This window comes from Penicillium chrysogenum (genome assembly GCF_028827035.1).
Source record: "Penicillium chrysogenum strain IBT 35668 chromosome Unknown utg000004l_segment0_segment0, whole genome shotgun sequence".
Lineage (NCBI taxonomy): Eukaryota > Fungi > Ascomycota > Eurotiomycetes > Eurotiales > Aspergillaceae > Penicillium > Penicillium chrysogenum.
Window position 1 is genome coordinate 4175537 of NW_026622752.1, and position 24051 is coordinate 4199587.

General features: G+C 49.5%; 9 protein-coding genes across 9 annotated transcripts; 2 read left to right on the forward strand and 7 right to left on the reverse strand.

The window, feature by feature from the left end:
- Window positions 1–57: 57 nt before the first annotated feature.
- On the reverse strand, window positions 58–1942 carry N7489_007532 (SUMO ligase MMS21; the record flags this gene model as incomplete). The annotated part of the gene is made up of 2 exons (XM_056713282.1): window positions 58–1153; window positions 1209–1942. 2 exons carry the CDS (start codon window positions 1940–1942, stop codon window positions 58–60), a joined length of 1830 nt encoding a protein of 609 aa, XP_056566997.1.
- A 681-nt stretch (window positions 1943–2623) lies between these two features.
- Window positions 2624–4271, reverse strand: abd1 (mRNA (guanine-N7)-methyltransferase; the record flags this gene model as incomplete). The annotated part of the gene is made up of 2 exons (XM_056713283.1): window positions 2624–2798; window positions 2851–4271. The coding sequence occupies 2 exons, from the start codon at window positions 4269–4271 to the stop codon at window positions 2624–2626; spliced, it is 1596 nt and encodes a 531-aa protein (XP_056566998.1).
- A 499-nt stretch (window positions 4272–4770) lies between these two features.
- Window positions 4771–6246, reverse strand: N7489_007534 (uncharacterized protein; the record flags this gene model as incomplete). The annotated part of the gene is made up of 3 exons (XM_056713284.1): window positions 4771–5525; window positions 5581–5664; window positions 5733–6246. The coding sequence occupies 3 exons, from the start codon at window positions 6244–6246 to the stop codon at window positions 4771–4773; spliced, it is 1353 nt and encodes a 450-aa protein (XP_056566999.1).
- Window positions 6247–6579: 333 nt separating this feature from the next.
- Window positions 6580–8143, forward strand: cox15 (cytochrome c oxidase assembly protein cox15; the record flags this gene model as incomplete). The annotated part of the gene is made up of 2 exons (XM_056713285.1): window positions 6580–6960; window positions 7031–8143. The coding sequence occupies 2 exons, from the start codon at window positions 6580–6582 to the stop codon at window positions 8141–8143; spliced, it is 1494 nt and encodes a 497-aa protein (XP_056567000.1).
- A 393-nt stretch (window positions 8144–8536) lies between these two features.
- Window positions 8537–9893, reverse strand: N7489_007536 (uncharacterized protein; the record flags this gene model as incomplete). Its single annotated transcript, XM_056713286.1, has 3 exons — window positions 8537–9396; window positions 9463–9505; window positions 9567–9893. Coding segments are annotated over 3 exons (1230 nt in total), but the record flags the coding sequence as incomplete, so codon positions are not given.
- A 540-nt stretch (window positions 9894–10433) lies between these two features.
- Window positions 10434–12515, reverse strand: N7489_007537 (lysine--tRNA ligase KRS1; the record flags this gene model as incomplete). Its single annotated transcript, XM_056713287.1, has 5 exons — window positions 10434–10444; window positions 10504–10829; window positions 10921–11441; window positions 11498–12235; window positions 12300–12515. 5 exons carry the CDS (start codon window positions 12513–12515, stop codon window positions 10434–10436), a joined length of 1812 nt encoding a protein of 603 aa, XP_056567002.1.
- Window positions 12516–14097: 1582 nt separating this feature from the next.
- On the forward strand, window positions 14098–16740 carry N7489_007538 (putative dynamin GTPase; the record flags this gene model as incomplete). The annotated part of the gene is made up of 4 exons (XM_056713288.1): window positions 14098–14149; window positions 14209–16301; window positions 16352–16493; window positions 16556–16740. The coding sequence occupies 4 exons, from the start codon at window positions 14098–14100 to the stop codon at window positions 16738–16740; spliced, it is 2472 nt and encodes an 823-aa protein (XP_056567003.1).
- A 978-nt stretch (window positions 16741–17718) lies between these two features.
- On the reverse strand, window positions 17719–17907 carry N7489_007539 (uncharacterized protein; the record flags this gene model as incomplete). Its single annotated transcript, XM_056713289.1, has 1 exon — window positions 17719–17907. The coding sequence occupies one exon, from the start codon at window positions 17905–17907 to the stop codon at window positions 17719–17721; it is 189 nt and encodes a 62-aa protein (XP_056567004.1).
- A 587-nt stretch (window positions 17908–18494) lies between these two features.
- Window positions 18495–20235, reverse strand: N7489_007540 (uncharacterized protein; the record flags this gene model as incomplete). The annotated part of the gene is made up of 3 exons (XM_056713290.1): window positions 18495–18760; window positions 18828–19865; window positions 20118–20235. 3 exons carry the CDS (start codon window positions 20233–20235, stop codon window positions 18495–18497), a joined length of 1422 nt encoding a protein of 473 aa, XP_056567005.1.
- Between the last annotated feature and the right edge of the window lie 3816 nt (window positions 20236–24051).

Genomic DNA, 24051 nt, shown 5'->3' on the forward strand with positions numbered 1-24051 from the left:
TTCTCGGCTTGATGGAAGGGAACTTCATTTAAAAACGCTCGAACGGTATCATGCATATCAATCACTCTCTTGGCTTTCTCCTTCCTCATCCTCGGACTCACTCTCGACTTTGGGTTCGATATCACTGTCGCTGCCTTCGGTGTCTTCGCTGTTGTCCCCACTGTCGTCTTTATCCTGTCCTTTCTCAGTCTGCGCATCTGCTGGTCCCTCCTGAGAACCTGCAGCCTCGTTCTGCCCTTCCTCACTATCCACATCGTCATCTTCCACGTCCCCATTCTCTTCTTCGCTCTGCCCTTCTTGAGTCTGCCCTTGTTCAATCTCGACCTCTTCGCTCTCCACTTCTTCGCTCTCTTCTTCATTGCCCGGTTCCTCAATATCCACCTCTTCGTTCTGTTCTTGTTCATTCTCTCCCTCTCCACTCTCCCCTTCCACATCCTCCGCATCCTCATGCTCAATATCTTGACTCACTGCATCGTCGCCCGACTCATCATCGGATTGAGCAGCTGGAGCAGCCTGACTGAGCGGTTCCATTTTGATACGCTGTGAGGGAGGGTTGGCATCAACATCCATAGCATCATCATCACTTCCCACGTCACTACCCAAGGTAATGCCGGTACTTCGATCCTTCTGCTTTCTCCCATCCCCTTCAAGGTGATCATCTTCTTCTTCGCGCTCCTGGAGCTCTTGAGCCCGGCGAACACGTCGTAGTAGAACAGGATCTGGCCGCAAATCGTCCGCAGTCAGCGGAGTAGAACAAACGGGACATTTGACCACATGAACGCGACGCTGTCCCCGACGAGACGCCGGGGGCGCAATAGTCGTCGGGCTGCGGTTGATCATATCCATAATGGCCTCGCGCTCGAAGCTATGCGGGCATTTCGTGCTCGTCACTGGATCTTGGTAAGGTGTGAGAGTCAATGGGCAGTTGAGGGAGATGCGCTCGCGCTCAATGGCAATGTCATCGTCAGAGCCGGCGGGTGAGACGCCACGGTTCCGGTTGCGTGTACGTGCTGATGCCCCTGCTCGCGCATTCCTATCTTCCATGTGCTCGAACCATGTAGATGAGTGGGGCAATGGCGGAACGTCGTCGCCGGGGAACTTGGAGTCGTGTACCATCCGGTAGAAACCGATGTAGGAGTTATTGCTGGCATATCTAGACCGTAGTTGTCAGCATTTTGGCCTTCAAGTATAACAGCCACATCCCATACCTCTCGGTCAAAGAAAGCTCATTCCACTTCTCAACGCCCTCTGCCAATTTATCCTCCAGCTTGCGACTAGGCGGGTTCTGCGCATTGCGCTCCCGCATCTCTATCTCTTGTTCGTCTTCATAATCAGCATCGGTAGGATCCTCAGTCCCATCGGCGTCATCGCCATCATTGGCTCTCTGCCTTGCCCGCTGCTGACGAGTCTGTCTCACCCCCAAAGCAGCAGCAAGAGTCTCGCCCTCCTCCCTTTCAATTTGACTCATCGCATCTGTCAGCCCCTGGAGCTTTATTTCTGAATCGACAATAAGTCGTGTCTTCTCCTCCATTCGTGCAGTAATAGCATCAACTCGAGCCTCTGCCTCAGCAAGCCGCTGGTACTCCTCATTGGCTTCGTCGTCATCGACATCCTCGTCGCCTTGACGCCGGCGCGCTTCCTTTGATTTCTCGTACCGCGTCCTGGCATCACTAAGGCGCTCGTTTACTTCACCACCTGAATGTGTGAGTTTCTCGGCGGCATGTTGGAGGTGTGTGCGGAGGGTACGGAGGTGGTGTGATGCGAGGAGGGCGGCGATCTGGCGCTGGCTTTCTACTGTGAGGGGCGCCTCGGGAGTCTCGTATTCTGGCAGGGGTCTTGCTTCTGAGACTGAGCTGTGGGCTGTGCTTCGTCTGCGCGATTGTGCTGATTGTGGATGGGACTGAGATAGCGTTGAGGGCCGTCGACTTGGTGTTGCCGACATTGTTGTTGAAGGGAAAATCCTGGGTCGATAGAGCCGGATTGCCGGGGCTTTATGCTTTGCGAGTACAGGGTTCCCAAGCGTTGACAAAGAAAGTCCAAGTAACAAAGCGCATCTCGAAATCCCGACGCGAGACGCGATGACGCTAGTCCTGTTTGGGTTACATATAGGAGCGATAAGCCTTATCAGTTTGGAGTGGGCCTTGACATTGGAAGTACTATATCGAGTACACTACTCCGTCGTTCATTTTAGCAAATACTCTCATGTTTATCTCTCCTGCATCGTCTACACCCGTGTTCGGCAGTTTTGTGAAGCCCAGGGCTAACCATTACCGGGTGCACCTTCCCCATCATCATCACCCATTCCGTCAAGCTTTTATATCCTGGATCCAGAAGACATGTTTTGATTTCGTGCTATACAAACGTGTTTTGGAGACTGTAATCATTGATCCTGATCCATGCCATGCAGATGTCGTTGGAACTATTGTAATCTTGGTATTCAAGCATATGATCCTTTGAAATTGAGAATATAAATGCTGAGCGAGGAAGAGCGTACATGTTGGCAATAAGATATCGAAGTACATAGTATGCATGATAGCTTATACCTTGTAGAAGCAGTATGCATGGTAAAAGCCTAGCAATATCATCCGTTAGTAGTTTAAAAAAAGCGACGAACACAAAGGGATTACTCACTGGCAGCCTCCTTCTCTTCCTCTGTCATATTTAAAGCACCAGTCGTGCGGTCTCTAACGCCCATCCTCTCACTTAGCGGGCCGAGCTCCGGATGATTCTTCTCATCCTCCCAGATATCCAAAAATGGCTTGCGGTATTGTAGTTCCAGGTTGTAATCCTCGGTCAAGCTGGGTGGAAGGTTAGTTATGAATGGTAAATGCGATGATCGCCGACACTTACGCTCGGAATGCCTCCCATGGGACAACATATTCGGGAACTTCTTCCACTGCCTCCTTCATGAAGTAACTGTACTTCCACCCGAAAGGCGGCCGGAAGACTCCATCTTCGGGGGTTGGACCAGGGAACTGAACGCGGTAGATATCGTTGCCCCATTGAGCCCGCTCATCCTCTTCGACTTCGCCATCCTCGGGGCCTTCCGGTTCAGCAGGTTTGGCAGCCTCCCGCGCCTTGCGCTCCTTATGGAACGCAGACACGCGGCTGGTAATGACGTCCGAGTTGGGACAAACACCAAGGAAACGACCGCCTTTCTTCAAGCAACCCGCCACATTGCTGAGCATTTGGCGCGTCTTCTCCTCAGTCTCAAAGGCATAGTGAATGGCAAACATAGATGTGACGACATCAAAGCCGCCACCGCCGTAGCGAGACGCCATGATGGATCCACCGGGGCCGGCATTGGCATCAATACCAACCCGCTGGACGATGTCGATATCGCCCAGCCACTCGCCAAAGCAGTCTTTCGGGTAGAACTCGGCATGGAAAATCGGCTGGGGAGGTCGACGGCCACGTTGACCGCGGCCCGAGCGCATCTGATCGTACCGACCCCGAGCCTGCTCAATAGAGATATTGGCAGGGTCAAGACCGACATAAAGGTCGACCGCCTGAGGTGCCAGCTGCCACTTGCCCAGATCGCCACCCTTACCGCAGCCCAGATCGAGCACAAGAAGCTTTTGATCGGCAGAGGGCGGCGGCCCTTGGCTATCATCCGCCCAGTCCTTGCTATCCTCGAATCGCGCGACAAATGTCTCATCGGGAGAGAACTTCTGTATCAGAGAACTTTTCACCCAGTTGTTGAAGCTTCGTAGCCCCTTGATCTTGCTCTCTGTCTTCCGCCACTCGCGGCCTCTCTCAGGAACCGCGTTGTAGTGTTGTCGGACCACGTCCGTGACGCCGCGCATCTGAGAGTTGCGCATAGCCTCTTCCTGTTCTGCACGCTCACGCTCCTCCTGTTTGCGTCGTAGTGTTTCACGGTCTAGGAGACCTTGTCGTGCTCCGCCACCCGGTCTCTTGCGTTGACGCGGTGCATCGGGGGAAGGAGAACGGCGTGGTTGTAGTGGCGATCGAGAGCGTCGGTCTTCGCGTGGTGGAGCGCCGCCGGGACTGCGGGAGCGGTTGCGTCGTGAGAACACTGATGGCGGAGTTCGGCCTCGCTTTCGGAGGGCTTGGTGTCTCTCTTGGAGCCTCTTGCGCTTGGATGCTGCGCTTGATAGTTGGTTCGATCCATCTGCCGCACCGTCTCCTTCGATGCTTCTGTGTCTGCTGGTATCTGATGGAGGGTTGCTGGTATTCGTACGGACAGGTGAGCGGGGGGTGGAGCGCCCAGTAGCTCCATGATGAGCTCCGTCTCCATTGGGATGATCCATGGCGACGTGGTTAGAGTTGTGGACTCGTCAAAGAAGTGATTTGGGAGAACAATGGTCGCGAAGACCTGGGAGGAAAGAAGGGAACGTGTACGTGTAAATTAGAATAATGTCCGAAGAATGGAGATTTTTAAGCTGATTTCATAGAAACGATGCCTCCAGAGTTGTGGAAGTCAGAGTTATATCAGAGCAATGGCCAGCTGGGGGTCCGAAGAAAGTCCAATGAGCTCCGGATCTCGGCCAATCAGAGCGATCCAATCCAACCCTAATTCCCATTCATCTGTCTACGTTCTCTCAGTGACTTCTTAATATTACGGTATCTAGGTATGAATATGAGATGGATGTATTCTTATTATTGTGAAGTGTCGTGTCTCACAATGACAGTAAATCGAAGCTATCTGAAAAAAATCCAGCCGCTGAAAGATGCACTTTGACCCTCTTCATAAAACCCGCGCTCCCAATTAATGTAATATTGAACCAGAATGAAGACCAGAATGCAAGATCATTGAGGCAAGACGGCTTTCCGTTTTGGCGACTTGGCCGTCAAAACCTGTCTTACTCGTCGAATTCTCGCCCACCACTCGCGATCTGCTTTCTTTTTCGCATCCGCGTTTTCCTCTTCGCCTGCCGTCTCGGTTGGTGTCCCTACGTCCGTCCGCAATGTATCGGTGGAGGCCATGCTGCGGACTCTCCGGCGGTGTTTAACCTTAACGGCCTCGGCGACGACCTGCCACCCAGCGCGTAGTTCCGCCAAGTTCTCGTTGGGCCGGCCAGTGCCGCTTTGGGCTACCTTGTCAATCCAGGGACAATACTCCATGTGCTCACCAGCTACATCGAGGGAAGTGTAGACGGTCACGTCTCCGTTTTCTTTGGGTTTGTACATCCATAATCCCAGGCGACGGAAACACGCACCACACCCGACTAATCCGGCAGCTCCATCGGAGGCGGTATCCCAGCCGAGCAATGCCAGCGCCAGTGCAACTCGATTAACAACAGCTTTAGGTGTTTCTGTTGAGTCTCGGTTGTCGGCGTTTGCAGGCTGCGTCTCTCCGTTGGTGGATGCAGCAGCTTTCTCGGCCTCTTTGAACCATTCGTCGGGAAGTCCTTTGATAAGTACATCGAGGTCAAGCCCTTCCGGAGTTTGAATGATATCATCAGCTGGTAGTTTATCGCCCATCTTCGAGACGTTTGTATATCGCTCGTGAAGTCCCGATAGGGCAGCATCATAATTGGTCATAGGGAGATGTTGGATAGTGGCTAATCTGATGTTAGGCATGGGACAAAAGGCATGCAATTTCAAGATCAAACTCACCATCGCAGCTCTTGTTTCGCCAGGGGCAGTTTTCGCCGTGAGCACTACTTAGCATTTTCGCATACTCATCCACCAGCCTCGCGCCTGTAGATATAGGTTAGCATATAACCCCATTCAGTTCGACCAGCAATCTATAGTGGCGAAACACTCACGGACTTCCTTCCGCTCCTCCACCTTCTCAATGTCAAAACCATCGAGCTCGTCGATTTCGTCGGGAAGCTTCACAACAACTGCACCGCCACACTCGCTCACACAGGTGACGCGCATAACATCCGTACATATCCAGCCACGCTTCGCCCATTGTACTTCGTTGATAGGAGACGGCTTTGACGTCCATCGGTCAACACGGCGGAAGGTCTCTAACCGCTCGAGGAAACGTTCACGGTCCCAAGGGACAAAGCTTGGGCGCTTATTCGAATTTGCGGAGGCTATTCGGTGTGCTGGTCGTGAGATCTTGTGGATTGAGTTGCGCACCGCCGTGAGCTCCGAAGGGTCGGCACTGGCCAAGCGTACTTTCTTGATCGATAAGTTGGCGGAGAGACGGTCTTGAGCCGTCGTGGGCGTCGCAGGGGCTGGTTTAGGCGCGTTGTCGGAGGTAAGAGGCTTGGATATTGATTCGAGAACGCGGTGAAACTTCCGCTTCTTTGACTCCAGAGCGTAGGACATATTGGCGCGACTCTGGGAAGCAAGTCAAGTGGTGCGGATCAATACAATGCGGATGGTTGGAGCTGCGGCGATCATAACGCCCGAAGTGTATCCGCCTGAGGCATCAACATCGATGCTGCATACATGGATAGTCACGTTCAATTCTAAATCATGCCATATAGAAGCTAGTAGTCTCTCAATTGGCAATTTAATTCTACTGTCAACTATTGTGCACTGTTGACAGTGCTATTCCACTCCGACAAATGCTCCACTGCTGATTGGCCAAGGCATTCCGCAACATCGTACAATCCCCGAACTTCACCAACTTTCTTCTTTCACTCATCCGCCTGAACTATGGCTTCCCTGGGGAGCTCTCTGTCGCTATGGCGGAGCGCCGCGCCTCGTTTAGCCAAGGACTTCTTCACATCCCAATGCCTCCCAAATCAGGGATACGCAGCCAGATCGATCCGCCAATTTGGTGCCTTGCAGTTCCGTCAACCAAGCAAGATTCAATCCACGCTTCTGAACAATAAGAAATTTTTCACCTCCAGTCTCAAGCGTTCAAATACTGCACCCGCCGTTGCAGAGGCGGTCCAAGAGGGCGGCGCCAAAGCCAAATCGAGCTTCCCCAAAATTAGCGACAAGACCGTTGCCTACTGGCTTCTAGGCAGCGCGGCCAGTGTTTTTGGAATTGTGGTCTTCGGTGGCTTGACACGTTTGACAGAATCAGGGTACGTGGGCTAGGCTGCTTTGGTCTTCACAAAAAGTGAGCTTCGGATGCTAACGGGACAAATTTTTGGCACAGATTGAGCATCACCGAATGGCGACCTGTTACTGGTTCCCTCCCCCAATGAACGCGGAACACTGGGAGGATGAGTTCGCAAAGTACCGCGCATCTCCCGAATTTCAATTGCTTAACCCCAACATGACCCTATCCGAGTTCAAGTCGATCTACTATATGGAATGGATTCACCGGCTCTGGGGCCGGTTTGTCGGAATCTCATTTGTTCTACCTGCAGTATACTTCGTCGCTCGAAAGAAGGTCTCCACGCCCATGGCATGGCGTCTCTTCGGAATTGCTGGTCTTATTGGTTTCCAGGGTTTCCTCGGCTGGTGGATGGTCAAGTCTGGCTTGAAGGATGATCTCTTTGCTCCGGGCAGTCACCCTCGAGTGAGCCAATATCGTCTGACTGCTCACTTGGGCGCTGCTTTCGTTTGCTACGTTGCGATGCTGTGGAACGGTCTTGCTATTTTGCGGTCCAACCGGTTGATGGCCGACCCAGCTGCTGGAATTAGCCAACTGAATGCGCTGCGCGACCCGAAGCTGGCCTTCTTCCGCCGCTCAGTCGCCGGTATTGCTCTTTTGGTCTTTACGACTGTCATTTCAGGCGGTCTTGTCGCTGGTCTTGATGCTGGCCTTATCTACAACGAGTTCCCGTGGATGGGCAAAGGACTAGCACCTCCAAAGGAGGAGCTTTTCGATGCCCGCTACTCCCGCCACGAAGACCGATCCGATCTTTGGTGGCGCAACATGCTTGAGAATCCTTCTCTTGTTCAACTTGACCACCGCATGCTCGCAATGACCACCTTCACCACCATTTGCGCGTTGATGGCTTACACCCGCCGCTCCCCCACCATGAAGCGCTTCCTGCCGGCACCTGCTAGAAAGGGCGTCCACGGTGTGTTCGCGTTCGCCTGTTGCCAAGTCGGACTCGGTATTACCACTCTTCTCTACCTCGTTCCTACGCCGCTTGCCTCCGCCCACCAGGCTGGCAGTTTGTTCCTCCTGACCTGGGTCATGGTTTTGGGCAGCCGAGTCTGGCACCCGTCGCGTACAGCTAAGCTTTTGCAGATGGCTGCGAAGGCTCGATCCCAGCAGCTTTCTGGCGCTGCTGCCTCTGCTGTGAAGAGAGTGTAATAACCTTGCCTCTCGAGTGTATGAATATGTCGGCCAGGGTTGATTGTGACAGTCAATGCCCTTTGTTATTGATACCATCTCCATTCATCGGTTGACTCGAGCGCTTCTCGAGTCTTGTTGTATAAATAGCATTACTACTCATCCATTGTAAAATTACATTTTGAACTAAAACAAAGTTCATTGCTTGATTTACCTAAGTCAAAGTCGATATCCCAAAAACGCGCCAATCTGTCCCTTCTTTTTCTGCTTTTCTTCTTCTTTCTCACTTTCATACTTCTTTGTCCTCATCATCCATGTCTTCACACTTGTTTCCCACCATTTTCTGACATTTTGCAGATCTCAGTGATACTTCCTTGCTCTCATCTGTCTGCTCAAATCCACAGCCACTTACTCCGCCATCTTGGTAGAAGGCCTCGCAGCACGCGCAGGGTTCCGTCGAGTTATGACATACCCAATAGGCAAACCGTCCTCACCAATAGGAATATCAGACTCATCCTGAGCCCACTCCTCATCCCCAATAACCGACATCGTCATATCAGAATCAGTAGACAAAGCATCTCCCTGATGCTTCAAGACTCGGCTACGCACTGGGGCCACTTTCTGTCCACTTGCAGAACCTTTCACCTCTCCGGTGGTAGTAGGCATTCCGGTTCCGGCTCCGTTACTGAAAGATCCAAGATCCAGCAAGGTTTGCGCAGCCCTGACTTCAGCAATTGACTTGGAAGGTGGGCGATCTTGAGTCCCATCCACCGGCGGGGAAGATACCGGCATATCGCCGCCGCCCTCGGGGACATGAGTAGCTCCAAACGAGGCGTGTGTTCTGTCTCCGTTTCGATCGGTCAGACACTTGCGGCAGACTTGCCAGCCGCAGTTCTGGCAGCGGGACATGCCATTCTTGTTGCGCTTGTTGCATACATCGCACTTCGCGGTGTGGGCTGCCACTTCTGAGAAGTGGACGCCGACTCGTCGTCTCTGGGCTCGGTGGTTTGCGGCTGCGTCGCGGTTGATTCTTTGGCGGTTGATCTGCTTGTTTGGTGGTACCCGGTTTGTCGGGATTGGTCGAGGCGCGTTGGGGGAGATCTTTTCCGGGGTTGATGACACCTGCGTGCTTGGAGATAGGGTCTCGCGGAGGGCCGTCTGCGCGGAGCTAAGAGTTGACTGCGTTGGGGTTGGGGATGTCTGAAGTACCTGGGTTTCCTTCGGGCGTAGAGCGAGTCCAGGGAGTTGAGGGATTTGAGGGACGAGATGGTGCTCTGTGGGATGGGCTTGTTAGCTGTGTTTTCGTGCGGAAATGTGGGGTTTTGTCCTCTCTTCCTTACCTCTATCCACGTTCACATTGGGTTGGAGAACCCCAGCGGAGACCTGTTGTTCGTCAGCTATACATAGTACTCCCTGTGTCGTATATCTAGCATTTCGCACGCACATCTTGGTAGGTAAATCCGGGCTCTCGAAACGCCTGACTAGATATAAGAATGATATCTCGAGGGAGAGACGGATGGATACAAACATTCTGACTGGGGTCAGGCGGGACAAGCCATCCGTTAGCTGGATAGGGTGGATACGGATTAGGAAGGGTATTGATATCCTGGGGCGAAGACGAGGACCTGTTGCCTATTCCATCGTACATGTTGCTAGAAACATGTGAGCAAGGCTGGTTGCGCCTGTTGGCTTCGACAGACTCGTCCAGCTCTCGAAAAGATGGGAGACTCAGATCTGGGATGCGAGGGAGAGGCATGGTATGATGACCCATGATTCCAACAGAGCTGTACTCGATGGTACTTGATGATATCTGAAGTATTGCTTTGCGCAAAAAGGAAAGAAGACGATGGGGAATGTAAATGGAAATGGAAATGAAAATGGATATGTGGTGAGTGTAGATAAAAGGCTTGGGGTTGATGAATGTTCTCAGATGCAAGTTGTATTGGGCATTGTTAAATACAGTCTCATGGGATCGGATGATGGTTTAAGGAGACTGCCGTTTAAAGGCAAGCAAACAGATCGTAACCCTCGAAAATATAGCAGAGATATACTTGATTAAATGGATCAATCTCTGGTCAACCTCATTAGAGCTAACTATCAGTGACTCCATGGCTTGCCTTCTGGCAAAGAGATATTGATCTACGTTAGTATCAACCGATTTTAAATTGAAATACAACGGATATTGTTAGAAATTGGATTGTATCGCCTAGATATTCTTGAGAGCCCATTTTATCTGTGTTTGTCAAACCCCAAGACGCATTACACACCCATAGCGTCGCCGTCCTCTTCTCGGAAGATCATGTTATTTTATTCATTTGTGGGCTGTATGGTCATTGTTAGTGATATCGGCTCGTGGAAATTTGCTGATATTAATAACATACGGATTCCTTCCTCGGGGCTGGGCTCGATACCGGCGACTTCGGCAGCAGTCTTCGGCTCGGCAGCGGTCTTGTCCTCTTTCATCATGGGGAAGGTCAACACTTCCTTGATGCTGTAGTTGTCGGTAAGGAACATGACCAGGCGGTCAATGCCCATACCCCAGCCACCAGTCGGGGGCAGGCCGTACTCGAGGGATTGACAGAAGTTCTCGTCAATCATCTGAGCCTCGTCATCACCCTGCTCCTTCTGGTTGGCTTGCTCCTCAAAGCGCATACGCTGGTCGAATGGATCGTTCAACTCAGTGTAAGCATTTGTGATCTCCTTGGTGCTATAATTTAGTTAGCTAAAATCCCCTGGAAGCTGATAGGCCAATTCTGGGCAAAACAGCCTTGGTAGCTAATATTTGGCTGAGAACTTACCAAACAAAGGCTTCGAAACGCTCGCAGAGACCGTTAATGTGTCGGTGTTTCTTGGCCAGTGGCGACATCATCTGGGGGTGACCAGTGATGAAAGTGGGGTTGATGCAAGTGCTCTCAATGAACTCACCCACAAGTTTGTCAAGCATGCGGGCATTGGTCTGAGGGGGCGAGCAATCCACGTTCATCTTCTTCAGAACACGCTTGAGGAATTCATTGGTCTCCGCAGTGTGGAGCTGGTCACCAGGAGGGAACTTTTCACCGCAGGCCTCCTCCAAAGCAGGCATCATCTCCACTCGCCGCCAAGGCGCCTTCCAGTTCACATTGTAGGTTTCACCAGTCTGAGTGTGGAATACTGTCTCATAACCACCAGTAATGTGCTTGACCAGACCGGAAACGAGGTCCTCGGTGGTGTCCATCAGGTCGAACACATCAGCATAAGCCTGGTAAAACTCACAGGTGGTGAATTCTGGGTTGTGAGTAAGGTCAATTCCCTCATTACGGAAGCAACGGTTGAGCTCCATCTGCAGAGTGGTTAGGGTGGGTATATTGCAATGTTGGGTGTTACATTATCACTTACGACACGATTGAGCCCGCCGACAACGAGCATCTTGAGGTAGAGTTCGGGGGCGACACGCATGAAGAGGTTCATGTCGTGCTCATTGTGGTAGGTAGTGAAAGGCTTGGCGGTGGCACCACCAGCAATGGCATTCATCATAGGAGTCTCAACTTCAATGAAATCACGCTTTTCGAAATACTGGCGAATGTAGGAAACAACCTTAGATCGAGTAATAAGCACATCACGTGACCGGTCGTTCATGATGAGATCCAGGTAGCGCTGGCGGAAACGCTGCTCCTTGTCCTGGAAGCCGTAGTGCTCTGAAGGAATTGCGTGCAGGCAAGGGGTCAGGAGGACCACTTCAGTGGCGAAGATAGAAAGTTCACCATCGTCACGGTTCTTAGGGTTGGTTCGACCAGGGAAACCGACGATGCCCACAATATCACCTCTGCGAAGGTGCTCGTGCTGCTCCTCGAAGGGCTTTCCGGTGGCAAATTGTGCTTGGCACATTACCTGGACCTTGACACCCTCTGAGCGGATGTCGTAGAAGTTCAGCTTGTTACCAGAGGTACGCTTGGTATAGATACGGCCAGCAACGCGAACGGTAACATCGGGCTTCTGCTCGCCCTTCTGGAGACCATCATACTCCTTGACAAAGTTGCGGAGGTCAGTGTCGACGTGGAACTTGTGGGGATAGGGATCCGGCTGCTTGGTTTCGCGCAGCTTGTTGATCTTCTTGCAACGAATCTCGAAGTATTGCTGGAATGACGCATTAATTAGCTTCAGAGGGGACTGGGCTTGATTCAATCGCAAGAGCACTAACGTTGGGAGTCAAGTTGGCCTCCTCTTCCTCGGCGGATGACTTCTTTTCGGCCTTGGGGGGAGCAGCGGCCTCCTTCTCCTTCTTCTTGGCATCCTTCTCACGCTGCTTCTGGCGTCTCTTCAATTCAGTCTTGGAGACTTTCTCGCCGGTGACCTCGTCAAGAAGAAGGTTGGCAATGGAGGCAGTAGCCTCTTGAACAGGGTTAGAATCCGCCATGATGTGTGGTTACGGAGAACAAAAAGTGGGATGGTGGGATGGTGGGATGAGGGACTGGAATTTTTGGGCGGGATCGGCATGGCGTGTGATTGGTCGATTTCTTACAACTCCCAACTCTCATGACTCATTCTTAAATTCACCCGACTCGTTCATAGATGGCAATGAGATATTTATGTAAATGATACCTTTATTCAAAATTATACTCTACTGCCCGGATGCTATACTTCTTGTCCGTTGTTGAGCATAGTTCGCGGATACTAAATGGATATGTAGGGTTTAGGGCACGGAGAGATATACATCGGCGTGCTCCCCAAGAATTGTAACCTCCTATAGCATTATATTCGAGGTTGAAGCCAATTAGATGACCATCTTCCATTTCAAGACTAACATAGTAGGGATAGCCTGGCCACAACCTTGAGTAGTCGCCACAGCCTTTTTGCTTGGTACATATGTAGGCGACACCACTGTCCATCATCGAATCACCAATAGCAACACGTGCCTGCGTTACGGTGGTATACTTCTTGTAGTGACTATTTGTATTTAAATGGACAAAGCGCTTAGTCTAGAGCTAATGCGCAGTCAGGGAGTCGTTATTTTGACTTGTTAGGGCTAGCGTAGCTGACTCAATATCCAGGCGTGTCTACATACCCTTTACTTTGGGGTGAGACGTTCCAATACAGCCAGTAGAAAGCCCAAGTTGGTTTAGAGTGTTCTCGCTGAATTGCTGGGCACTCCCGGCACTACCAAACCGGCACAGAAAATATGCTGTTTGTTCGAAACACATGGGACAGGAAGGTCCAATCTATTGTTAAAGAGGAGGGATTACCGACTTATACTTATTGTCGAGGCATAGACTAAGCGCTATGAAGTGGAAAAAACGATGAATGGCTGCCCCGAAAATGTTATAATTCCTACTACCTGTATTTCTCCAAGTATTCGTTGCCTAGCGACTGCAGGTGCTTCCTCATGTCATATACTGCCACTCGAACCTGTATAAATTCAAATTGTAGAGATCTGGCGCGGGGGATACAGTGATATATGTCTCCGGAAGAAGGGCCATAACCAGTAGCACCTGGTAGACACAACGTATGTCCACTATCTTCCATCTCTTCTTGTACCCATCGTGTACGCGAGGATCTCTGTCGTCCTTTCTTTTCCCTGTCATTTACCATTTTCGAGTTATTCCTTTGCTTGCCTTTTCTACTATCCTTATCACCCTTTTTTCATACGACCACCTCTGTTCATCATCTTCGTTCATTCACCTATCTCCTCGACCTCGACCGCGCCCTTCTCCTCCTATCTGTCAACACTAGCCCATTCCTGTCTGAAAATTTTGCCACTTGTCTATCCCTTTGGCCCCTGGTATGCCTCATCTGCAGAGGCCTTTACTCTTTCAGCCAACTTTGTCTTGAAAATCACGCTTATCTCTGACTCGTGCGACGTTCATATCCTCTGCTTTGCTTATCTGTGCCTTTGGGTATGTCTCACTTTGCCTCATTCTACTGCCAGTGACCTCCGGCTCTACTTGGTGTCTCTTGTCTTATGTGGCTAACAATCACTGCTCCAGACTTGACCACCCACTATGGGAGGCTTGTATGATCGAGTTCCGAAGTCGGAACCCAGTCCAGCCATGGGTGAGCCTGGTCTCTTCTGACAAGACTCTTCCTGCTAACTAGTCTCTGTCTTCTTCTAGCTGGATTAGCTGTTTCAATGCCGGCGTCTCATGGCCTACCTGATTCGACCTCCACTCAACCAATCCCCGGCTCCTCTCTTGATAACTTGACAATGGACATGAAGAACCTTGTGAAAAAGATCCAAGATCTCAGTCATTTGGGTATTGAGGACAGCAAGATTATGCTTCCAAAAATATGTGTCGTCGGTGACCAGAGCACCGGGAAAAGCTCCCTTATCGAGGGTATTTCCGAGATCAAGGTGCCTAGAGCCGAAGGAACCTGCACTCGATGCCCCCTGGAGATAAATCTTTCTGAAAGCGACGAAAGCTGGAAATGTGTGATTCATTTATCGCGTCGCTACATCTTCGATCCGTCGAAGCGCTCAAAGATGCCTAAGAAATCAGAGCCACTAGGACCATGGATTGCCCTTGGTGGACAGGATGATGAGCATTTCATCACGTTGGAAAACAAACAAGATGTCAAAAACGCTATCTGGTGCGCCCAGTTAGCTATCTTGAACCCCAGCACCGACTCACAGGATTTTGTCCCCGGGTCTACCGACATGGCACAGACACCGCAAGTCAAGTTTTCCCCGAATGCCGTTCGCCTGGATATCTCCGGTTCCGGACTTCCCAATTTGTCATTCTACGACCTGCCGGGGGTGATTAGCCAGGCAGAACAAGACAACGAAAGGTACCTCGTAAACCTTGTCGAGAACCTTGTCAAGGATTATGTTTCTCAAGAGCATTGCATCGTACTCCTCACGCTGCCCATGACAGATGATGCGACAAATTCCAGTGCTGCCCGTCTTGTCCGCGATATCAAGGGCGCAAAGGAACGCACCCTTGGAGTGTTGACGAAACCCGATCGTCGGCCCTCTGATGAAGCATTTGATCAATGGCATGAAATTCTGGATGGAAGCAAATTCAAACTCGGACACGGTTATTATGTCATTCGAAACAATCCCGATCCACTTGTCAGTCATGCCCAAGCTAGGAAGGAGGAAGAGATGTTCTTCGGTTCTTCCCTGTGGACAAGAGATCTTGCAGCCTTCGAAGACCGGTTCGGCACCCGACAACTTCAAACGGCATTGTCAGACCTTTTGATGCGCCAAATTCTAGGATCTTTGCCCTCCATTATTGCGCAAATCGATGAGAAGTCGAAGGCCATTGATGCAGAACTCAAAACCCTACCCAATCCTCCAACTGAAGATGTGCAGCGGATCCTTTGGGGTAAAACTTCGGATCTTGAACGGAAGATCCATGAGCTTTTCGATGGAACCCCCAGTATCGAGAACGGCTCCTCCCAACGAAAGCCGCTGCAAGAGCAGTGGAACAAAATTGTTATGGATCTCCAAACCGCACTTGCAAAGACCCGTCCCATCTTGGACGTTGCTGCGCAGAAGGACCTTGAGGACTTGGCTGAAGTTGTGGACTCAGATTGTGAGATGAAGATCGTGGGCGTCAACACGTCAACACCGAAGAAAAGAAAGTCGCCAGCGAACGGTACTCCCACATCCGAACCGGCAACTCCGAGAAGGACTGTCTACAGCACTTCTCACTTCGAAGGGTTGAAGTCTGCAAGAATTAGTTTGAAACAACTCACTGAGCTCAAGATTAGCTCCAACACAGTTGGTGTCCCCAACCAGCTCGATCCGCGTGCGATTGAAAACCTGAATAAGCGGAGCGTTGATCACTGGGAAAAGCTCATGGATATCTTCCTGAAGGCTACCCATAGCCTTGTTCACAGCATGTTATGTGAAGCTCTCGAAGAAGAGTTTGCCCAATACCACCAAACTGGGTTGTATCAGGAGCTCAAGAGAATCCTGAAAGAATTTATGAGCAAGCTTCGCCAAGTTCACTTGCAGGTGACGAGGGACTTCTGCAAGTCCGAGCGCGAGATACCGTTTACAATGGCACAAGGCCAGCACCAGGTATTGATGCAGCATGCCTCGAATGTGCTGAGAGCTCGTCGATTCAATGCTCGAGCCAATTGCTGGCTTAAAATCCGGGGACATGATATGAACGACGAGCGGATTCCCGAGAAGATCAAGAAAATTCAACCAGAACAACTCGGTCCTGACAGATACTGCCAAGAACTTGACATGATGGCCGTAAGTTTTCTGGGGGGGGATTTACTGACATTCACTAATTGTGATCATAGAGCTCGCTGGCTTACTACGATATTGCGTCTTCTCGTTTCCTGGACGTCTTGTGTCAGTCTACGCATATGAAGTTGTTCCGGGCTTGCCGTGCAAGTCTCGTCAATACACTTCGTGACGACCTGGAGATCTTCGGTGATAATGGTGAGCATACGTTTACCTGTGTTGGATACGAAGTTGGAAAATGTTGCTAATAGGTACCTTAGGTCGTGCCCGCTGCCTTGATCTCATGACTGAAGACCCCGAGCGGCAGCATCGCCGCGCTCAGTTATTGAAGGAGCGAGAGAAGTTTAGCAAAGCCCAAGAGTGGCTGGACTCTGTCCGGGATTCAGATGTGGAAATGGAAGACTCTGACCACACTGCTTTTCCAGACATTAAAGAGGACTGGTAGGTTGCAAACTTGTCGTCTCTTGGGGCTCTCATAATTACGCTACTTACACTGGTGTCGGTTGGGCCAAATATGGGCATGAAGTTCGGGGTGCATGTGAACTTCAATGATGTTTTTGAGCGTGATGGAGTGATGGAGATATGGATTAAATGGGAAATTGTAACAATGAAAAATAAAACCAAATGAATAGCCAAGCAAAATACAAAAACAATGTTCAGATTAACATCAATTGACAACAATCTATATACGGAAGCAGGCGGTTTATGCAAACTAGTCCGCGGCCATTCGTCAGCAACAATGTATTTCAACTACGTTCTAATCAGTTCATGCATCTTTCTTTTGATGACCATTTTCAGTGCCTACAATAAGATTGTGAGGAAATGCGAGTAGTACACTGTGTACTAAAGGTGTTTACCCCAGTGCGTGAAGTATTCCCGGATGCTGCTATTGCTGGAAGCGGCGTCTAATGTCACTGGTGATAAGAGCCAAAGATACCAATCGATGCAACTGAAAGAAAAAAAAAAGGAAAAGAAAAAAACCGACATCGAAAGAATGCAAATGGGTGCAAGTTAGAGACAAGCAAGATGATCGAGACAAAGTTGGCCGCGGGAATGAAAGTCACCACAAGCGATAGGCCATATCAGAGGGCAAAGAGATAGACAAAAGGAAAATGTTACAGACAGGGAAAGACTGGCATCTGCAGAGAAGAGAGGAAATGCGAGATTCAGATCGACGAGATGGATAAACAAAAAGAAATGACGAGGAACAAAGATCGGCGGATGGGAAACAGAGGGTGAAGAGGATAGTATGCAGCAAAAGGGCAAACAGAATAAGCAAGATAGCGAGAGAAGGATAGATGATAGAAAAAGGAAAGGACGCAAGAGGTTGTCACTTTCACGAGGGTAAACTAATGAGATGGGACATTGAAGACAGTCTACACCAGGTTGCAGCCAAAAGGCGCTACTGATTGGGACGATCTCTTCATTCATCGTCCGTGTCCATGTCGTCCAATTCCAAATCACCCATCATCTTGTCGGCAATGATCTTGTCATTCCTCAAGTCAACTCCATGAACTCGCCGCAAGTAGGTCAGGAGAAGCTTAGTCTTTGAGAACGGCTCATCCCCCAGGTCTTTGCCTTGGTACTCTTGCCAGGTAAGCCGTCCGGGCATTCGTGGATGGATGCTTTTATTGTCAAAGACTATGTCCGCGCACGTGTCGGTCTTAGCTTTGCCCTCATCCTTCCTACCAGCTTTCCTAAGCAAGAACGTGTTCCGTTTTTGGTAGCAGTTCCCGCAAATAATGCGATCCCAGGTGATACTGCTGTCATTGATGCGTTCGAGGGATGATTTGCCGAGTGTTGTCCACTTGTTTGCATATAAAACATGGCAATCTTCACACCTGATTTCAAGGCCTTTCAGGTGGGTAGTTGTGACCCCAAAACATCCATGCCTTTGGCCATTTATACAGCACATTTTGCATAGCCACTCTTTTAATTCCGGGTGCCATTGACGTACGGACCTCCAATCGTTGCTCGAAAGTGGCTTCATCTTCTGCTTCTGGAATGGACGATGGCAATTCCAGCAATCGTCCCTGTCCCTGCTCCTTTTCCAGTACTCGTCCGAGTTACTCTCTTGCCAACACGACAAGCACGTTGTAGCTGTCTTCCAAGCAGGAAGGTTGGTGGCTCCGCAAATTGAACATATACAACTTGCGTAGTCGTTCTGCTTGGCTTCCTTGTCAACGTCCCTTTTACGTTTCATAGCACAAGTAGCGCACCAATATTCTCCAGTCTTTCCTCCATTCTCGTCGTAAGCAGAGTGCCAGTGGCCTTTAGTGTCTTTTGCTCCACATTTTGCGCACTGCTTTTCTCTCTTTTCAGGTCGATCGGCTTGATACCTTGACCAGTAAGCACGGCAACCCGCACAGAGAACACGGTCCTTCTCGGCCGGATGCCACTCCCATCCGAGGGACTCAGTAGTGTGGCAACTTGAACATGGCCCGGCAGTTGGTCTTGCCCGGAAACTGTTGAATAAGCTACTTGGCCGTACTTTACCAACATGCCGAGATCGGTACGCATAACAGGCCGTACAGATGTACAACAGGGCCTCTTCGGACGCGGCAGAGTCAAGGTACCATGTGATCGCGCTTGTAGCGCCGCAATGGTGGCATACATGCTTGACAGACCTCCTTGCGTTGCCGGTGGTCTGTTTCAGTGGCATGGCGTGGTTCAGTGGATGGAAGACACTCAACGGTACTCCACACTCCTCCAGTACCTTTTTGTACATCCGGTCGGAGTATCCAACGGTCTTTCTTAGCTTGGGGTCCTTGCATGGCTCGTACACGTCTAGGAGCAGTATCATGACTTGCTCAAGCAAGCGAACGAGCCACTGCACGTCCGTGGGTAGAAGATCGATGTTCTCTAACTGTTGTGAGAAGACCCCAACCTGCCGGTACACTGGTACAAGCTCATGCAGGTTGGCGTGGCAGTAGAGGTACATCACCTTCGTACCGCTTTCGAGATATCGACCATAGATAAGGTTCTTGGTGCTGATCTTCTTGAAGAGGGCACCGTGGTTCACGCAACGCCCAGAAACACTTTTGATACTAGATCCGGTGTACAATCCACTGGGTACCTTATGGTCTTGTTTATTGAGACCGGTAAACTGTACATCTGCCGCCTCAAACTCTAGATCACTAGCCTTTTCGAAGCATATCAGGTAAACACCTGGATCTGATGCGGAGTGATCAATGCTCGGCAATGCCATTATGTGTTCGGGAGTTAAAGTGGCACATCCTAAGATTGCTCTCGTAGACTCGGGGATTATATCGTTGAAGATACCCATGATCTCCTCAACCGACTGTTTCCCTAAGGGCTGGACAAACTCATCGCAAAACCACTTGTCATCGGGGTCGAAGTCACCCGATACTGCTTTCTCTCTTTTTCCCATCAGAAACCTCAGTATGTTCCCCATTCTCAGGTGGAACCTGTCGAGGCGGACATCTTTGGGCTCGTCGTCAAGGTTAAACGTTCGATTTTCTGAGCAAAAGGCTTTATTGTCCTCGTCGTCGTTGTCTTGGTCGACTTCGTCCTCGTCCTCTTCCTCAAGGTCTGATTTTCGACAATATCCTTTGTTGAGTAGAAATCAATGTACTTATAAGATTCAGGCGTATCGTCGTTGGGAACGTCGTCGTCGTTTCCTACATAGTCTGACATCTCGTATTCTCCTTCTGAAACATGCTCGGGCTGGTTGAGCGCCATTGTGCCGTTCGGAAACCTTTACATTAGATGGTTAGTCCCTAAATCAAAAGAAATGGCCCAGATATCGTTGCCCTTCATGAGACAAGAGCTCTGTCACCGGTGGAGTAGACCAAAACATACTAGCAAGATGTGATGCCTTAATCTGGGCAGGCTGCGTGCAAAAGACCATAGCCTGAACGCGCGTGTTGCGAACCGGTTGTGAGCCGATAAAGCAGGTTGGATGAAGCAGAAGTAACATGTAGGTTAGACAGACAGGGTAGAAGGGATCAGAGCCTGACTGTGTATGTTGTGTGAACAGGTTGTGGGCTGTGAAGGCAGGGTGTAGTGACAACAGGCCCAGAAGGTGTATGGGGTGCGCAATCTTGGAAAACGTAGGTGTGATATACTGGCGTGTGGGGAGCATTGGTCTCGGCGCCGGTTTATGTGATTTAGGGGCAGGCAAGTCATGGGGCACAGAGAAGATTCAGTTTCCCCTCCAAGGTGTGTCTTATCTTTTGGCAACGGTCATGGCTCTCCAGTGATATTAAGCAACTATTAGGTTGATATCCGTTGAAATGACAGTTTCCGAGACGTCTTTATGCCCTTCTACTTGTTATATTCGCCGTCTCAACCTTATAGCACCTATTTATTAACAAGTGCATAGAATATAAATCTATTGTCTACATCCTACTTCACTCATAGTGCTCCCATCTTATCCGGTCACTTAGAGAATAAAACGAGAGGATGAGCATTGCTCAACTCAATGCGGCAGAGTAAAGAGGGTGTCAACGTGAAAAGCTCAGTGAAAACATGTATACATGTATGTTTCGCTACATGTGATTGCCGTAGTTGGGTTGAACGTTCTGAGTTCTTGTTTGATATGCTCTAAATTCCATCCTGGTAACTGAAACCCGCAGCTAAAATTCGCACCGATGTTATAAAACCAAATACAGCAACGATATCTAGATATTGTAATCAACTTTTCTGTACATGTTCAGTGAATAGTCAAGACTTGGAACCATAAGTCAAATCCATGGGACGTCTATTGCTGTCATGACCGTTCAGCCCGTGTCAATGGATATAATCCGCTGTTTCTTCTACTTCCGCCTCCCAAACCGAAGTACAACCTGCCATATACACTGGATAATGTCTGGCATTCGAGGTTTCTCTTTTCCATTTTAGTCGCCTCTTGCTGCTTTTCGATCTTAGTGTAAAATCGAGCACACCTCTAACCGGTTTAGGGTGGTGAATTGTAACTAAAAGATCGAACTGAGCGAACAGCGAAGAGAAGACACTACTATACGGATACTGGTGTAGAAGTCCCGAAAGGACATAGAACATTGCCTATGGCGCGAACGGATAAAAAGCTAGGGAAGATTAGTGCTTAGTTTATACTACATAACGTAAAAGTCACGGTCATTTCGCTGAATGGAGCGAAGCAATTAATGCGGAGTGGAGCAATTAATACAGGCAATAAGTCAAAGGGACTAATATATGCACTCCTTTTGGCTCAAATAAAATGCACCAGCATCCAAAGGGGTGTCCCTCTATTCAAGTCTTACTGTCTTTTTGGTCTCTTCGCCACTTTCCACACAATAGGCTTCTCTCTTCAACTATTTAATCAACCTGGTTCTTTTACCAGTAGCATGATGCCGTTTGCTTGGTCAAGCAAACAGGCCATTTGGTATTCACATATGGAAGATCAATCTCCTTTGGCTGCCCTGAAGGAAATCCCAATCTGCCGGTACGGTGGAACAAGCGTATGTACCCCGGATATAGCAGTAACATACATGACTTTCGTGCCACTAGCTGAATGTCGCGTAAATCCTTGCTGTCAATTCGCTTGAGTAGAGCGATACGGTGGACGCAGAACCCAGGAACACGCCTTTTGGCTTGACTCTCGTCAAGGATACAACAAGGTCTGACCGAAGTGGTATTTGTAACGCCTCCTCTGAAGGTGACTCGTCTGAAGCGTTAAATGTATGCACGAAGGAAGGAAGTAAAAGAGAGGTGTTGTGAACGGGGCAGTCCGTCGCCTCCGTCGCCCTCAGAGAGTTTGGCTAAAGAACTTGATCGCCTGTCATACGCTTCTCGTGGCATGATCTGTTATAAATTTCCTCGTTGTTGAAAGTGCCCCTTGGGCCGCTGTGCGTGTCTCTTTTTTTTTTTTTTTTTTTTCTTTTGTTTTTTTCTTCACCAGTCGCTGGATTTCTTCCTGTCCGGCCAGTGATCGGGAGATCGTGGGTACAAGGTACAAGGTAGGCACTTGCATTTATCGTATGTTGGACGCAGGCAATCTTCTTCAGCGCTTGGGGTAGGTTGTGGGCAAAAGACTGTTACGTTTGTATCCGGACCCGACTCGCTGGGTATTGTTTTCGAATGGCGGTGGCGCTCGGGGGTAGTTGCGGCGGGTTATTGGTCAGTCGAGCTCGTTATTGGACCGGTCGCCGGCTAAATCGTCGAATTTGATGAATGGAGTGACTGTAACTGAGTGTAGTCATCATATAGAGTGTTAATGGAAGGTCGACAGTTGATCGGACAACTCGGAAATGGACGAATGACATATCGAGACAGGATTTTGGCAGTTGAATGGCAGGCAGGCAGATTGCTGGTTTATCATGGGTCAGGCCTCACATGATTTCCAGCTAGTATATTAGCTTGTCTCACCCAGGTAGAGAACCGAACCTTCTCCTCTCCCTCTGGCCTCTGCCAGATCAATTTGCCATATCGTCTCCAAGCCGACAAAATGAACCCAGACATTCGGCGCGACAAGCAGGAATTCATCCACAACCAAATGACCCTGACACCGGCTCATAAGGAAGGCAAAGAACGGGGAGGAAAACCATTGCTTGCGTCTCGTCTTGCCCACGGGCATGCTCACATCGGAAACCCCGCAAAGCCGGTTTCTTTCCGAATTCCCAAGATATCCTGGACAACCACATCGCAGATCTTATTGGTGCACAGACAGCGGCAGTGTGAATGCGGCACCAGGGAAGAAGTTGTTGGAGATGCAGTTAGAAGCTTCATCCGAGAGAGATGGTCATAAACTAAGAGGAGGTAGATGTGAAAGCACCGTATAGCAGGATGAGAAAATATCAAGTGCGTTGAAGGGAGAGGAATCTTCTGAGAGGAACTTTGAATACATGACGGGGAGCAAACGGCATAGGTCATATGACCTTTAACAAAAAGGATAGGATGAGATGAATGTAAGGAATGAGGTAAACATAGGATCAAAGTGAAATGAATGTGAGAGCAAAATAAGGGCAAGGTGAGAGCAAGGTAGCAAATTGAGAGTAATAAATCAGAATAGTTCAACTCTGTAGGGTTGTAGTCTTGGGAAATCCATACTGCAGACTTCAATAGTGTTGGAATGTGGTAGAGCGGTTGAGATATAACGAAAGGAAAAGTGATAGATGGCAAGCAGAGTAGAGTAAAAATACAAAGAAAAAGGAAAATGTATACATTAACATCAATTGATAGCAATATAGCCAACATTGGAATATAGCATCTTTAAATGACACAAAGAAGTACTGACGATCAGATAGCTACATGTATCTTCACCAAAGGAGACCGCACAAGGGCAATGTGTTCCCCGGATATAGGAGACTAAGTCGAATACAAGAAGAGAGAATTGCCTAACTTGATACACCAGGGTGGACAGAGAGTAGATACAAAACTTCATAAATGTCTCGCTATATGCCATTGATCTAATTCTATATATCTATGGACTTGTAGGAATTTACTCGTAGATGGTCATGCTCTTGCTAACTGGCTAATTTTCCCAAGGTCCCGAAATTCCTCTTTTCTTGTGTACATATGACAGTGTCTTCAAACCCACGTACCACGTAGGTAAAGTATCTATTTAAGTGGTAGTTATTCTAAATGCAATAACAGGAGTGGTTAGAGGTTGCCTGCATATACCTGGAGAGATGAAGGCGGTAAAGACTGCATTGTACCGTCTTTTTGAAAGGGAAGGGGGAGCCTTGTGCCCAGGTGCTCACAGACGTGCGTCAAGCTAGTCGACCCCTTTTCATATTAGACAAAAGACAACCAGGTGTCCTCACTCGTATTGGAG